This window comes from Colius striatus, chromosome 4, assembly GCF_028858725.1.
Source record: "Colius striatus isolate bColStr4 chromosome 4, bColStr4.1.hap1, whole genome shotgun sequence".
NCBI lineage: Eukaryota > Metazoa > Chordata > Aves > Coliiformes > Coliidae > Colius > Colius striatus.
The window spans coordinates 92,235,928-92,249,895 of NC_084762.1; the positions used below are offsets into that span (position 1 = coordinate 92,235,928).

The 13,968-nt window shown below is 41.3% G+C and overlaps 1 protein-coding gene across 1 annotated transcript in view; it reads right to left on the bottom strand.

The window, feature by feature from the left end:
• The window catches only part of COL22A1 (collagen type XXII alpha 1 chain), a 208,731-nt gene that overhangs the window by 148,871 nt on the left and 45,892 nt on the right, over nt 1-13,968 (bottom strand). The window contains exon 4 of the mRNA XM_061996052.1: nt 1,199-1,310. Within this exon, the coding sequence (XP_061852036.1) occupies nt 1,199-1,310 (112 nt within the window). The remainder of the gene's footprint in view (nt 1-1,198; nt 1,311-13,968) is intronic.

A 13,968-nucleotide genomic window follows, 5' to 3' on the forward strand; every position in this document is an offset into this window, starting at 1 on the left:
GCTCAGATTCAATAGACCACCATTCCCAGCACTTCTCCAGTGCAAACTGAACTTCTTCACTTCAAGGGCTTCTTTCCATGTAGGTGGTAATGCTTTACAGTGATAAAGCACACTACCACTATCTGTTAGAAGCTGCAGCAAGAAGAGATTCTACCCAGAGGCTCCTGTGGGCCAAACAATACAGGTTTATTCCCCTCACCACACACACCAGCTACATATATACTACTTACAAAGTGTCTTGAGTTGGCTGGCCTTCTCCTAGATCATGAATTTACTTACCCTGAGACTTGACATCATTTATGGACTTTAGAGCAAACTGTTTTCCTTTCAGTATAACATCTTTTCACTTTTTATTTTTGTAAGACTGTTTATACAGGGAAAGGGGAGGAGGGGAGAAAGGCAAATCAATTCAGGTTGGATCCAGGATGAAAAAAAATATGGTGATATTAAGCAAATCTAAGTCACAGGACAATCTCAAAGATGCAGTGAGCTGAGTAAAAGAGCTAAACAGAATAAAAAATAGCAACCTTCGTCCATAAAATAAAAGAATTACTATTGATTTTTCAAGCTGAAGTTCAAATCAGCACAGAGAAATTTACTGCAAAAAATGTTAATGATGACAATTCCTGGATACTCAGTGAAATTATGCACTCACTTTTTCCAAGGCTAATGCTAGCAGGACTCAAGTGACAAACCCAAAGAGAAACTATTCTGATAGACTACAATACAACTGGCAGCCTTCGGTCATAAAAGGCTCCAAGGACTGAATTGGTGTTGGCATGGGATTAAAAATTGATCATTCTTTTATGAGGCCAACACCCATATTGGCTAACTGATAACAACATCTGCTAGGAACTGGTCCCTTGTGATTTCTAAATATATATCTCAGTGGGAGTGCTACCAGATATTCGTTTTAGAAGCTATTTTTTAAGCCCTAAGTTCTTTTGTTGATTTCTGGATACTGCTCCTCACAGACATCACTGAAACCAGCTCATACCCTACTAGGATGGAGCCTGTAGTTGCTGCAGAGACTCCAAATCATGCTTTATACATTGTATGTCAGCAGAACTGAAAGAACTGATGACACCAGCAATATATGTGTATTTATTAGATAACTACTACACGGTTAACCTAAAGGAACCAAATGATGTAAAGCAGAGGCTTATATGAAAACAAAGTGAAAAAGCAGGATACTCACTCAGTTTTCTGAACAACAGGGAAGCTTCCAAGTCGGACGTAAGCACTCTGAACTCCGTTGTCTTTCATTCCAAAGATCTGCTTCACACTGAATGACTCCATCAGGTCAAACCCTGCTTGCAGCGTTAAGTGTAAATATGAGACATTGATAAGGCAGTGGGACATGTCTTCAGCTGTAATTAGGTAGTTATCTTAGCCCATAAACACAATACTTCAGAGATTGGGAATTTCCAGAACAAAATTCTGATATTCTAATCTGCTTAGTCAAAAATAAGCAAAAATTCAAACTGCAGTGAGTCCTGGAGAGATTAGAACTGAATTCTCAATAAATAACTAGCTATTGTGTTTGCATTGCCACAACCCCCTGAAAATGCTGTATGATTCATTAATTCCTACGTAGAAAAACGTACAGGTGCAGACTGGAACACTTATCCACAGAATCATAGAACCACAGAATGGTTTGAGTTGGAAAGGACCATCAAAGATTAACGAGTCCAAACTCCCTCCCATTAGCCCAGATATCTTTCACTAAGCCAGGCTGCTCAAAGCCCTGTCCAACCTGACCTTCAACACTTCCAATCATGAAGCATCCACCGTTTCTCTGGGCAACCCGTTCCAGTGTCTCATCATCCTCATTGCAATTTTTTCCCTCCATCTCACAATTTAAATCTACTCCCTTGTAGTTAAAACTGCTGTCACTTGTCTTGTCACTAAGGTCTTGGTAAGAAATCTCTGTCTTTCTTACAAGCCTCCTTTATATATTGAATAAGGTCTCCCTGGAACCCCTTCTTCTCCAAGCTGAACAACCCCCAACTCTCTCAGCCTTTTTTCACAGGAAAGGTGTTCTAGCCCTCTGATCATTTTCACAGCCTCCTCTGGATCCACTCTAATAGGTCCATGTCTGTTGAAATCCTCTAGTTCAAACCACTTACTAACATATACTTTTCATATCATCCTAACAGAGCTTAGTCTTTGTCCAATCAAGTCACCATTATCATGAGTTATTAATCTTGACTGTAGACAACTGTGTAAAGCTTCTGACTTTGTTCTGACAGGGTTTATTAGCTTAGTCATAAACCAAAGACAGAGGTCTATTCAGCTTCAAGATGATGGCAGCCACAATGAACCCATGTTTTTGTGACATGAAGTCCAAGCTGTTAAACCCTGCCAAGGAAAGTAAGGGTGCAATTCTGCCATGCTCTCGAATGCATCCAGTTCCTTGAGGTTCGGTACTCTGTGGGTGCAACCATCCTGCTGTTAGCTCCAAACTGGCTCCATGAGATGTACAACCAAAAGAATAACCACTCCCTTAATGAAACACACTGTGGAGTTAGAAGCAAAGATAATGCAAAAAGCAAGTTGGGAGTAACTGAGAAGAGCACCTGTGTTTTTCTTTTACTGGGGCTATTCCAACCTCTTCTCCTCCTCATACATGCACAACTATTCATATTAATTCCCCTGTGTGTAACTCCATCATGCAAACCCAGTGCCAGTAGCATGGCTTATTTTGATAAATTGATTTTAAACTACACCAGTGCTTTTCAGTTTGTTCAGTTAGTGAGCTCCTAAAACTATCCTACAACAGATAAATATTTTTGCATAGTGAACTTAGGCCCTAAGATTCTTGGGTTTCTTAGTTGTCTTCATGAACCTTTCAGGCTGAAAGCCACTTTCAGGGCCTGAAAACAGCTTGAACAGGAAAAGGCATCCACATAATAATACTATTCTTCAAATTGATAACAACAAATATGTGGAAAGAACCTGTGTGGGCTAGTCCCAAGGCAAATCAAGATGTGACACCAGACAGTAAATAAAACATAAAGCTTCCATCATGGAGCTTTTTCTGTAGAAATAGCTTTTTCTGAGGAAATATAATCTTAATTGTTTGCAGAGACAGAAATGGTTGCTTGGTGCCAAGTTGAGGCCTTTTGTATTACAGTAATTTTCTTGGCTGTCAACAGCTTTTCCCTCCTGTCCACTCTATTTTCAGCTATTACTGGACATTCAGGAGGGCAAATAAGGCAGTTAAGATGCTCCAGGGCCTCATGGCTGCACCTCATAATCACTTCTGCAACAACTCTAGTGATACACTGTTCTGACATACTGTAATCAGCCACGATTGCAGCTATAAATCGTAGTAAATAGATCCTATCAGAAGATGAGAGCTACCTCCTGGCTATCACAGAAAAACCCACACAACCTGTCCATATAAGCCCTCCCATACCTCATTTCACCAATGCTGTACATAACCCCCACCTACATCAGCCACAGAAATGTGAGGAAGGCAGTTGAGTGTTGCTGGTAAGAAGAGATCACACTAACTGAGAAGAGAAATTGCTCACAGGAACCGAGTTGGGGATGTTGAAGGCTGAAATGTTGCCCAAGTGACATCGTAATGTCAAGTCACGAGTATCCTCAAGCTATGGGGTATTGCTCATCTCGTGGGCTTGTAAAGCTCATCAAATTACACAGGTGTGAAGACTTCTTGCTAAGTTTTCCCATCATTAGCTCAGACTCAAACTTGTTCTCATCCTTCTCTGAGGACCCAAGCTAACGTTCACATCACGACCAACCAGTAGGGTGTACACATCAGCATGTTCTTCCAATGGAAACAAGTTAAGAGTCTGATTATCAGTCTATTTTGGGTTTTTTTCTGAGATTTCCTAACAACATGCAGTTTAGAAAGCCTAAATAACACCATGAAACATACACAAGGTTATTAAAACTATTTGGCAAGCAAAAGGTGTTGTAATGAAAATAATTCACGCTCACAGCTTAAGCTTTGCCATTTGCACTCGGGACTGGATAAAGCACACAGGTAAATCATAACAGGATTTCTCTTATTCAGGATATGGGTGGACAAACTGCAAATGTCTTCATGCATTTTTAACTCAAGAGTGAATGAGGGTTGTTCTTTGAAAAATGTTGTGTAGGTCCACAGGAAGGTTAAGGCCTAGGTGTGTCAGAGCCCACACTCAAAACCAGCAAATGGCTTTGTTTTAATCACACTATTCATCTGCTCTGTGTCAAATTCAAATAGCCTCCACTTTCCTTAGAGCAAGCTATGAGATAAAATAATTCATGTTCACAGAGCACTTTGCATGAGGTTCATCTGGCTAAATGTCAACTTTCTAGACAGGGAATAACAGAGACTCTCATTCAGTTAGGCACAGGGAGTCAAACACAAGCATTTCTAGGGAAAGATTAATCTCACGCTAAAACAGATGCCACAAATGCAGTTTCTCTCCATTGACATAAAGAGATCTTAGGAGGCTTGGTTTGCCTGCCAAACCTTATCTGGTAAAGGTCTATAGCTTGTGAGATAACCTATGTCCTTCAATACTCCATTGTCAACCAAAACCCAAAGAGGTAACGAACACTTTAGTTGCTGAATGATTTCAATAACATTACAATTACAAGAAACGTGGCACTGGGTCATCCACTAAACAATGAAGAACTCTGCCGAGGATGAGATCCATCTCATCTAATGTTAGCTGGCTGAAAATGACATATCTGATGTATGCAGGTTGCCTTGGTTCTCTCATGAGTCAGCAAGGAAACATCCGAGTATCTAGGAAGACAACTCCTTACATCTGACTCAACATGTATCTAATGGCTGAAACATCATTTGGCAGAGCCTACCCCCTTCTGTTCAGCAGAGGAACCCATACAGGCAACAATTTTCAGACTGCTGAAACTGGGTGAGATTGACCCTACTTATGTTATCCATTTTGTGCAGTGAATGAAACAGAAGAGGAAAGAAAAGTTAACTAGTCACACATAACTTCTATTTACATTGTCTTATTTGCCACAAGGATTGAATAAAGGTTGCACATTTGTTAATTAAGACTAGTAATAGCATAAGTTTGTTATTCTTACAATTCACTGCAACAGTCTCCTTAAACAGATACCATTTCATTTCCAAGTGGGAGAACTAAAATAGAAACCCAAAATATTGTCATTAGAGCTGAGAAATTAGTCATAGAATCTTAAGGGTTGGAAGAGACCTCGAGAGATCATCTAGTAGAGAGATCAATCTATCAGATTGTTCAAGTAGTGAAGACACTTAGGGAAGCTTCCAAATAAATTTGTGCTTTATAGAAACCTTGAGGATTACTTTATCTGAAGGACAAGAAAAAAATTAGTAGCTGTTGTTGTTATTTTATATTTACTCCATGAAAGCACTTTGGATTACATTCCCTTGCTGATTTTAGGACTGGAACTGGGATTGGGAAGGAGACAGCACCATGCTTTTATTTAGGTTTGAACCACAATGTTAATGTAAAAAATAGGGGATGCAATAATCATGTCTCCTACACTGGAACAGGATTTTTCACCTGGCAGTGTCTGGCTGCTAACCGTGCAGTGGAAACAGCTCACTTAAGGTTTTTCCCCAGATGTCTTGCTGGTTGTGTAATCCAGCATTTTGAGGCCAGAGAGGCAGCAGAAATACTGTCTTTGCATTGTTTTTCCACCACCAATGAGGAACTACATTGTCAGTGCTATTTTCCTTAAATGAGATCTTACACATAGCCACCAAGTCTCCTCCCCAAGTGCCTAAATTAGCAAGGGCAAAGCAACTGTTACCTATTGCATCACATTCAAGCACAGGATGAAAGAGTGGGACTTTCCTGTGTTCTGTTACTTTGACTTAAAGGTGGGGCTTTTTTGTGTGCTACAGCAGGTGCGGTTTCCCAACTGGCTTCTTAACTATTTAATCAGTAATGCCATAAATTCAGCCATTAATAAGATGAAGTGTGCTCTTTGATCATAAGCCTCCTACTTCATTACATCTATTAAAACAATATGGGGCCACAGAAATCCTCTGACGTGATTACATCTCCTGAAAAGCAGCACACCCTACTCAATTAACATTAAAACAGTAACCTGAAAGAGAAGCTTAGATTCCTAACAGCATACTTGGCTTGAAAAGCAATTTCTTATGCACTGCTCTGCTGATCAAATCAGCTGAACTTCTACTTGGAAGTAATAGTTCCCTGACTGAAAGCAACCTGTTTTTCCAGAATTAGAAAACACACTCAGATCCACCTGTTACAGGGAGGCAAAACTTGTCACTGGACAATTTCTACATCATCTAACCACAATATGCAACCAGTTTCTCTGTTACAAGGAAGATGTCTACACTTCACCCAAGCGCAGCCTGAAGCGTGGCCAAAGGATGATTAAACAGCTCTGTACTTACTCAGTGGTCCTATGACATTTGTTTCAAGATAATTATTTCAAAATGAGACTAAAAGGGCTATGGTTGGTTGCCCTGATTATGAGCTGGATTTCTGCCTGGCTCCATAAAGGATCTGCTATAGACAGCATGGTGGCAGCTAGCGTGCGTGTTGAGATTTTCCTGTCTGTCCTGTGTTCAGGCGCAAAAAAATCCCCACTCAAAACAGAACCTAAACTCCAAAAACCACAGTAACAATGGGAAGTTTTAATAGCCAGAAAACACAGCAGTGTGCACATTTGGAAAATCTTCTCAAAGTAGGACAGAACCACTACAAACTCCTTTAGCCTGAAGAAAACTTTTGGGCAGCCTCCTTCTTTGCACTCCCAAGGAGCCCAAGACAACACTCACAGGGGGAACCATGGGGTTACTTCCAGTCATGAAAGTTCCTGCTGAGAAGGGAATGTAGAGAGCAGGTGAGAAAGGGGCCAAGAAAGGCATTTGACATCAGACCCTCAAGTGATGTGGACAGAGCATATTTATTATGGAGGCTTTCCAGCCACAAGTACTAATATAAATCAAAGCAGCTTTTGCAGGAAATGCTCTGTATTCTGGTCTTGCTTACACTCTCAGCTGAATTATCAGCCTTGTCAGTGCACTGATAGAGTATCACCAATAGCCAAGGTCAGGGAGGTTGTCATCAGCTACTGGTTCTCTAAGACTACTGAAAATAGCAATATGTATTGCCTGTGATAAAATAACATATGTTACTTTTACTAGAGGGAGGTCAATGGCAGTAAACTTTATAGGCGACTAGAGCAGTGTATAAATTCCTAGGAAGAATCACTCGGGAGTCCTTTAGTAATTACATGATCTTGCCCATTTTCTTGCCTAAATTACTGCAATCTTGATAGTTAAGCTTTCCTGGATCACCTGTGCTCACAGAGAAGAGCCCTTGTGCTCACTAGATCTGAGCATCCCTCTCAATTACTCCAGTAAGGTCTGCAAGGATATTAATGTTATAAAGATCCTTCAGTTTTGCCACCTTTCTTAGTTACTTTCTGTGTTAATATATACTTTAAAAATAACAAAAAAGTTATTATGCCCTATTCTGAGGTTCAGTTCTGCATTTAAGCAGCTCTGTCTGGCAGTTTGTTATTTGAAACCAGAGTGTAGATGGGGGTTATTTTACTTCTGTTGTAGCTAAACCTTTGGCATCCTTATCTTACACAACGATCCAGGCTGAAAGCAGCTGCTTCTGGACAGTCAAGATGTGCCTTAAATCATGTCTGGGATTTGCTTTTATTTAAAGTGTCATTTTTATCTAAGTGTCTAGATCCTGAAGGGGAGATATGCTACCTCATTCGGCACGTGCTGCTGGTGTTGTTATAGTAGCCATCATTTGCTACAGCATTTTTGTTATTCCTTACATTCCTTCCTCCAGAGGAAAGGAAATCCTGTCAAGAGCTGTCAAAGTATCAGATTTTAGGGATATTTTTAAGAGCTCAGTGAATTCTTAGTCTCCAAGGCTCTTCCACCACATTAAAATTACTCACTCCCATATCAGTGTATCACTGCTCCAACCATAGCTCCAATTAGCAACAAGAAGTAGTATTTAGGAGGGGCTGAGTTGCACACTGATGCTGTCATCCTTCAGTGTCTTAGTCTTTCTGGAGTGCAGGCAGCAGGCAATTAGAAAGCCCTCTTCCTCTTTCTTGATGACCAGCTAGACTGGTGAGCTCTTTATGATGACAAAATCGGGGTCAACGTCTAAGCAGCTGGATACTAAATTTTTGTGTTGTCCCAGTATCCCTGTGGGGTACACAAGTGCTTCTTGTTTGCTCATGGCAATCCAGACAATAGAGAAGGTCAGTCTTGCAACTCAGATTCTATTTAGACTTGTCCTCATTGCAGATGACTGTAAAATGGGGTTTGAAAGAAAGTCTTTCACTGGACTAATTTTTTTCAACCCTCTCTCTCCAACACAGACAAAATTGCAGCAGTTTATTTTTTTTGCATGGATAAATCACCTCATATCCTGCACTCTTGGCTCAACAACTTCATTCAGACTTCATGCTGTCTTGTCTTTTTTTCTCACCAGATCCACCAGGTTTTGGTGAAGAGGACAGTTATGAGCTTATCATAGAATGACAAGAATCTTCCACAGAATCACAGAATGGTGGGGGTTGGAAGGGACCTCCAGAAATCATCCAGCACAACCTGCTGCTAAAGCAGATCTGCCTAGATCAGGTCACACAGGAACATGTCCAGGCAGGTTTTGAAAGCTTCCAGAGAAGAAGACTCCATACCCTCCCTGGGCAGCCTATGCCAGGGCTCCCTCACCCTAGCTTATTTGTTGAAGCACAAGGAACAGTTTTCTCCAGCAAGTCTACCCCTTTCTAAGTGATACACCATAAGGTGACTTAGAGGACACTTGAGATGGTCTCAGTTTAACAATTATGCACCAGATTTCCCTCTGGTACATGATGCCACCAGGCTGTTTGTTTACTGATCCTAGTTTGCTTACTCTGCATCATAGCACTCATTTATACTTCTCCCTGGCCTCAGCAAAGGAATGAGCCACAGGAGTCCCATACAGACCACAAAAAGACCTTGATCTCAGCTCAAGCACCAGTCCACAAAAGGGATTACAAGGAGCAAAAAATCTTGCTTGAAGTATATAATAGAATTATACCTTAAAAAGGAGTAAGCTCGAAGAGGCAGTGAGTCAGGTGAGCAGGTGGTCACTGGGTTGAGCTATGAGGCCGCTCAAAAACATCAGCCAAAAGTTTAAGTCGAAACCAGAGGGAACAGATCCAGCACTTGGTACCCTTATACAGTAAAGATACTCCTTTAGGAAAGATAAAAGGGATATAAAGCCCGTAGGAAAACTGAGCCAAAGGGACAATATGAAAGACAGGACAAAAGTAGAAGCACATAAGTGAATACATTGTTATAACCATCTCACCTGGTGGCAAGGGCTGTTGTAATCTAACCCCCAGCCTGTCATGAAAACAGGAAATAAACACATGCCTCGGGTGGCTGCCTCTGAGGCAGCACCTTTCAACATCTGATCTCTTGTTAATAACACACCACTTTATGTGATACATTGTTCTGCTTATCTACATCAGTCCACTCATTCTCTCTCACCCCTTGGCCTCCCAGGCTTTGGACAGTTGCAAGCAGCATATAGAACAACACTGAAAGCTGGTTTTGACACTGAACTCTTTGCCTCATTACTGAAGGCTTTCCTATGTTGAAGTCATTCTCCATTTTCTCAGTGATGGACATCTGGCTTCGTGCCATCAGCTCTCTTTCAGCTTCTTTCCTGCTCCAGTGATTTACAAGATTAAACAGGAGTTCATTATTCCTTTGATGTCCATGTATGCCAGGCTTCCACCAGCTGAACTTACCAAGACTATTTTTTTTAGCCTCTGGTTTTAATTAGTTGCTCTGTTTTGAAGCCCTCTTTTGAGTTCCTCAGGTGTTAAGGCGTTCTGTATTCCTTTGGAGTGCCATAAAAAAGCATAACTGCAAACTCATCACTGGGGATAGCGGTGGGGAAAGGAGGATTCTACACTTCTTTGAATAATGGTGTTGGTAGCACCCAAGAGGAGTCCATGCATCTAGCTGAGACAAATGACAGTAGCTCAGTTTTTATGAGACTAGAATGGCAGGATTGATGAATTCAACATAACTAACAACAATTCTTACTGCTTGAAGCTGGGTCAACCATTTGGCCACCTCTGAAAAGTTTCTAAGATCTTTCAAGTGCAATGATCTAGGCTGTAGGGTTGAGATTAGCTACTGCACAGAGTCCTAAAAACCAAAGCCAAAAAGGACCTCCCTAAGGTCACCTGCACTGAAGTTATCACACCTAGCAGCCCAGAGGACAGATCCGCCTCACAGCCATTTTCTCCAGCTCACAGGAGACTGAAATGACTCTTGCAATCACAGGTATAGGGCAGCTGTTACTTCATTTACTTCTCACGGAGATGCAGCAGCTATAGCCAGATGTATGTATCTTAGAAACCTGGTTTCAAATGTAGCTCTCCAGATTCTCAGAGAATGGAGAACATCCACGGCAGTGCTAATTACTGTTTATGACATTTTATCTGGTGGACTTCCCAGGGTAAGTGCAAGGGAGAGGAAGAGGAAATAAGAAGCCCTGAACCCTATCCCCATTATCATTACCTACTGAGGGGTCATTGAAAAAGGTGACAGTAGAGTGACTGTGCCACAGCACAGCAAAGCTCTGTCCTTCTGTTCCCTCTCTCATAAGTGTCATAGCTGTATCCAGTCCTGCCTATATGGGTATAAGCTGAGGATGGAGAGTGGCTGGTGTCCACAAAAATACCCAGCCTCACCATCACTGCACCTTTGCTGGTGACCACCCTGTCTGTGCTCCACTGTCTGAAGACAGTGATCCCTTACAAATCCCTGCAGCTACTCAGGATTTTCCCCTTGCCTCTCAGGGGCTTCCCAAGGAGACTATGAGACTGACAATACAACTGCCAAGTGCAAAGGGAGGGTAAAATGACCATCACACTGGCACCACATAAACAGTTTTGTCCCTGGGCAGACACCAGTCTAATGTGCTCCTTCTGCAGGTTCAACAGCCTGGACAATCCAACTTCCTCCCCTATCAAGTGTTTTAGTGGTCAAATATAAATAGCCCCAGGGATATTGTAATTAGCTAGTGAGTCACTGGCATCTCTGGAATGTGAACCCTGTGCTGTAAACCACAGGACACTGGAGACAGGCTGGAAGCTAAACACAGCCACTGCAGTCTATAATTGTAGGGCACTGGTTTTAGAACTAGTGCCTCCATCGTTAAATGCCCAAACATCTTTCACAGAGCTACAGAAAAACACAGAGGTCAGAAATACTCCGGTATTTTGCTCATTTGTACATGGAGGTTTCTGAGACTGGGAAGAAAGTTAGAGGCTGAGGTCAATCTGTGGTACAATCCACAATGCATTTTCTGCTGTTTTTCATACATTCAGCCTGTGTGGCTGCTTAGGAGTTAGAGCTTTTGTGTTCCTTCCTTGCCCCATTAACACCATCCAGTGTGGGATGTATAATGGGATGTAGTGGTTGGTTGGAAGCATCCCTCCCCAGGGTTAATTTTTCTTAGTACTTTATAGAAATCCTTGCAGGTCTTTCTTTACTTCTATGGCAGATTCCCTGTGAAAACAACACCCAGTATCTGCTGAGGAGTATTATTATCTCTGCTGGTGGATAATGCTGAGGACTAGAGCTCAGCCCATTTATAATCCTAAGGATCATCCAGATTTCTGCAAACAAATCCCACATCCTGCAGATCTATCTAAACCACAAATAATTCAAAAGTGACATTTTTAAACCTCAAGAAGTATAATTCATTTTCTGTAATGTTCATGTGTTGTTTTGATACAATATAATGATTCACATATCTACTCAAAGGGCACATCTTCAGGGTGCAAAATGTCATCATTGTGTTTTCCTGCCTGTGTATAATCAATAGTAGGCCATGATCCTTTGTTAAATGCTGATGGAACCAAAGTGACCATTCAGCAATATCAGAGGTATTAAGTATTGCAGCTGGAGTTTTATTTTCAATACTTGAGGACAGATGAGTTAAACTCTCTTGTCTTAATTGATTACTTGATTAAAAAAACCCAAAACCATGTTACTCACAAGGATGCTGTAAGAACTTTGTTTAAAGTATCATTAAGCTTTGCCTTAAAATATCAGACTTTCTGGAAGAGAAGCTGTTTATCCTGATATTCTAACCAGATTTGTAGGTTTCTTTCAAAATTCCCTGTGTGACTCCTAATGCACACAGCAATTTACAGTCTGAATTTACGTGCTATGAACTGCTGAGCAGATGCCACTTCACTTTTACTGCCAAAATGTGTATCAGTAGTAAAGCTGCCTATACATCCTTACTTCCTGCAATCCTGTTCCACTGTGGCAGCTCTTCCTGAGTGCTACAGCTAGTAAGTTTTTATTTAAATACTGTGATATCAGAGGCTTATGGAGTAAAATCCTCTGCTACGAGAGGACTCAGGACTGTCTGTCTCCATTACTAAGACTTAACTGCTTGTTCCAGTATTTCACATTCTGACAGTTTGAAACATTCTTCCAATGTCTTGAACGTATCTCTGAAACAGTTGATACACATTTCTTATTATACTCTTTGTCCTTTAGCTTGAGTGATTCCCCTGTCTCACTCCCACTGTTCTCCTGATCTATTTGCAGAAAGCAATAGTATCTCCCTTTTCCACCTGCACACTGAAAGATTAACCAAATCCAGTCTTTTAATCTCCTGTTTGGAAATAGACACTCTGGCTCCTGAACACACCAAGAGCTCCTCAAGGCCAAATCTATCTTTCCTGAACTAAGGAGTCTGAGTACACTTTTCTAGATAAGCTCTAGCCAAAGTTCTCTCTACTCTCATGAATTCTTCCCTGTCTCTACAAGACTCACTTTACCTTGTCATAGAATAGAATAGAATAGAATAGAATAGAATAGAATAGAATAGAATAGAATAGAATAGAATAGTAGGGGTTGGAAGGGATAATCACAGATTATCTAGTCCAACCCCCCTGCAGAAGCAGGGTCACCTAGATCAGGTCTCATTGTCCAACAATGAGCTTTGCCATTTTTACCCCACTGTACAGCACCATGACCCACAAGCATCCACTGGCACCATCAGTTTCCTGAGTGTGAGTTTATAACACAAAGTCCTGTTATTGATCCATACATACCATAACAGGGCTTTTGAACTAATAGTCTCAAGTCACCTGGAAAATCTCTCACGTTTTTGAGGACAACCAGTTACTCCATTGAAGATATTTCAATCTTAATCTTTATGGTGGAAACTCACAAGATTAGATGTAAAACTGGACCCTAAGGAGGTCCACCACTGTCTGATCTCTGGCTTGTTATTCCCTTTCCTAGAAACTTCATCATTATCTCCCTGCTGGCCAGTTTCTTGCTCACTTGGCAACATTTATTAATCCCTACCTTTTTTCACCTTAGCAGTGACTTTCAATACAGTACTCCAATAAATGTTTGCTGATGTCCACATAGATGAGCTCATAGAATCACAGAATTGTTACAGTTAGAAAAGACCTTTAAGATCATTGAGTCCAACCACTCACCTCACACTGCCAAGCCCATCACTAAACTGAACCACATCCCTCAGCACCTCATCCACATGACTTTTGAATATCTCTAGGGATAGTAACTCCACCATCTGGGCAGCCCGTTCCAATGGTTCAAAATCCTCTTGGTGAGAAAGTTCTTCCTAATGTCCAATCTAAACCTCCCTTGGCACAACTTGATGCCATTTCCTCATGTCCTATCATTCGTTACTGGAGAGAAGAGATCAAACTCCACCTCACTACAACTCCCCTTCAGGTAGTTGTAGAGAGTGATCATGTCTCCTCTCAGACTACTCTAGGCTAAACAGCCCCAGCTCCATCAGCTGTTCCTCATCAGACCTGTTCTCTAGACCCTTCACCAGCTTTGTTGCCCATCTCTGGATATGCTCCAGCACCTCAATGTCCTTCTTAGTTCTGTTTGTCTATAATGAAGAAAACAAC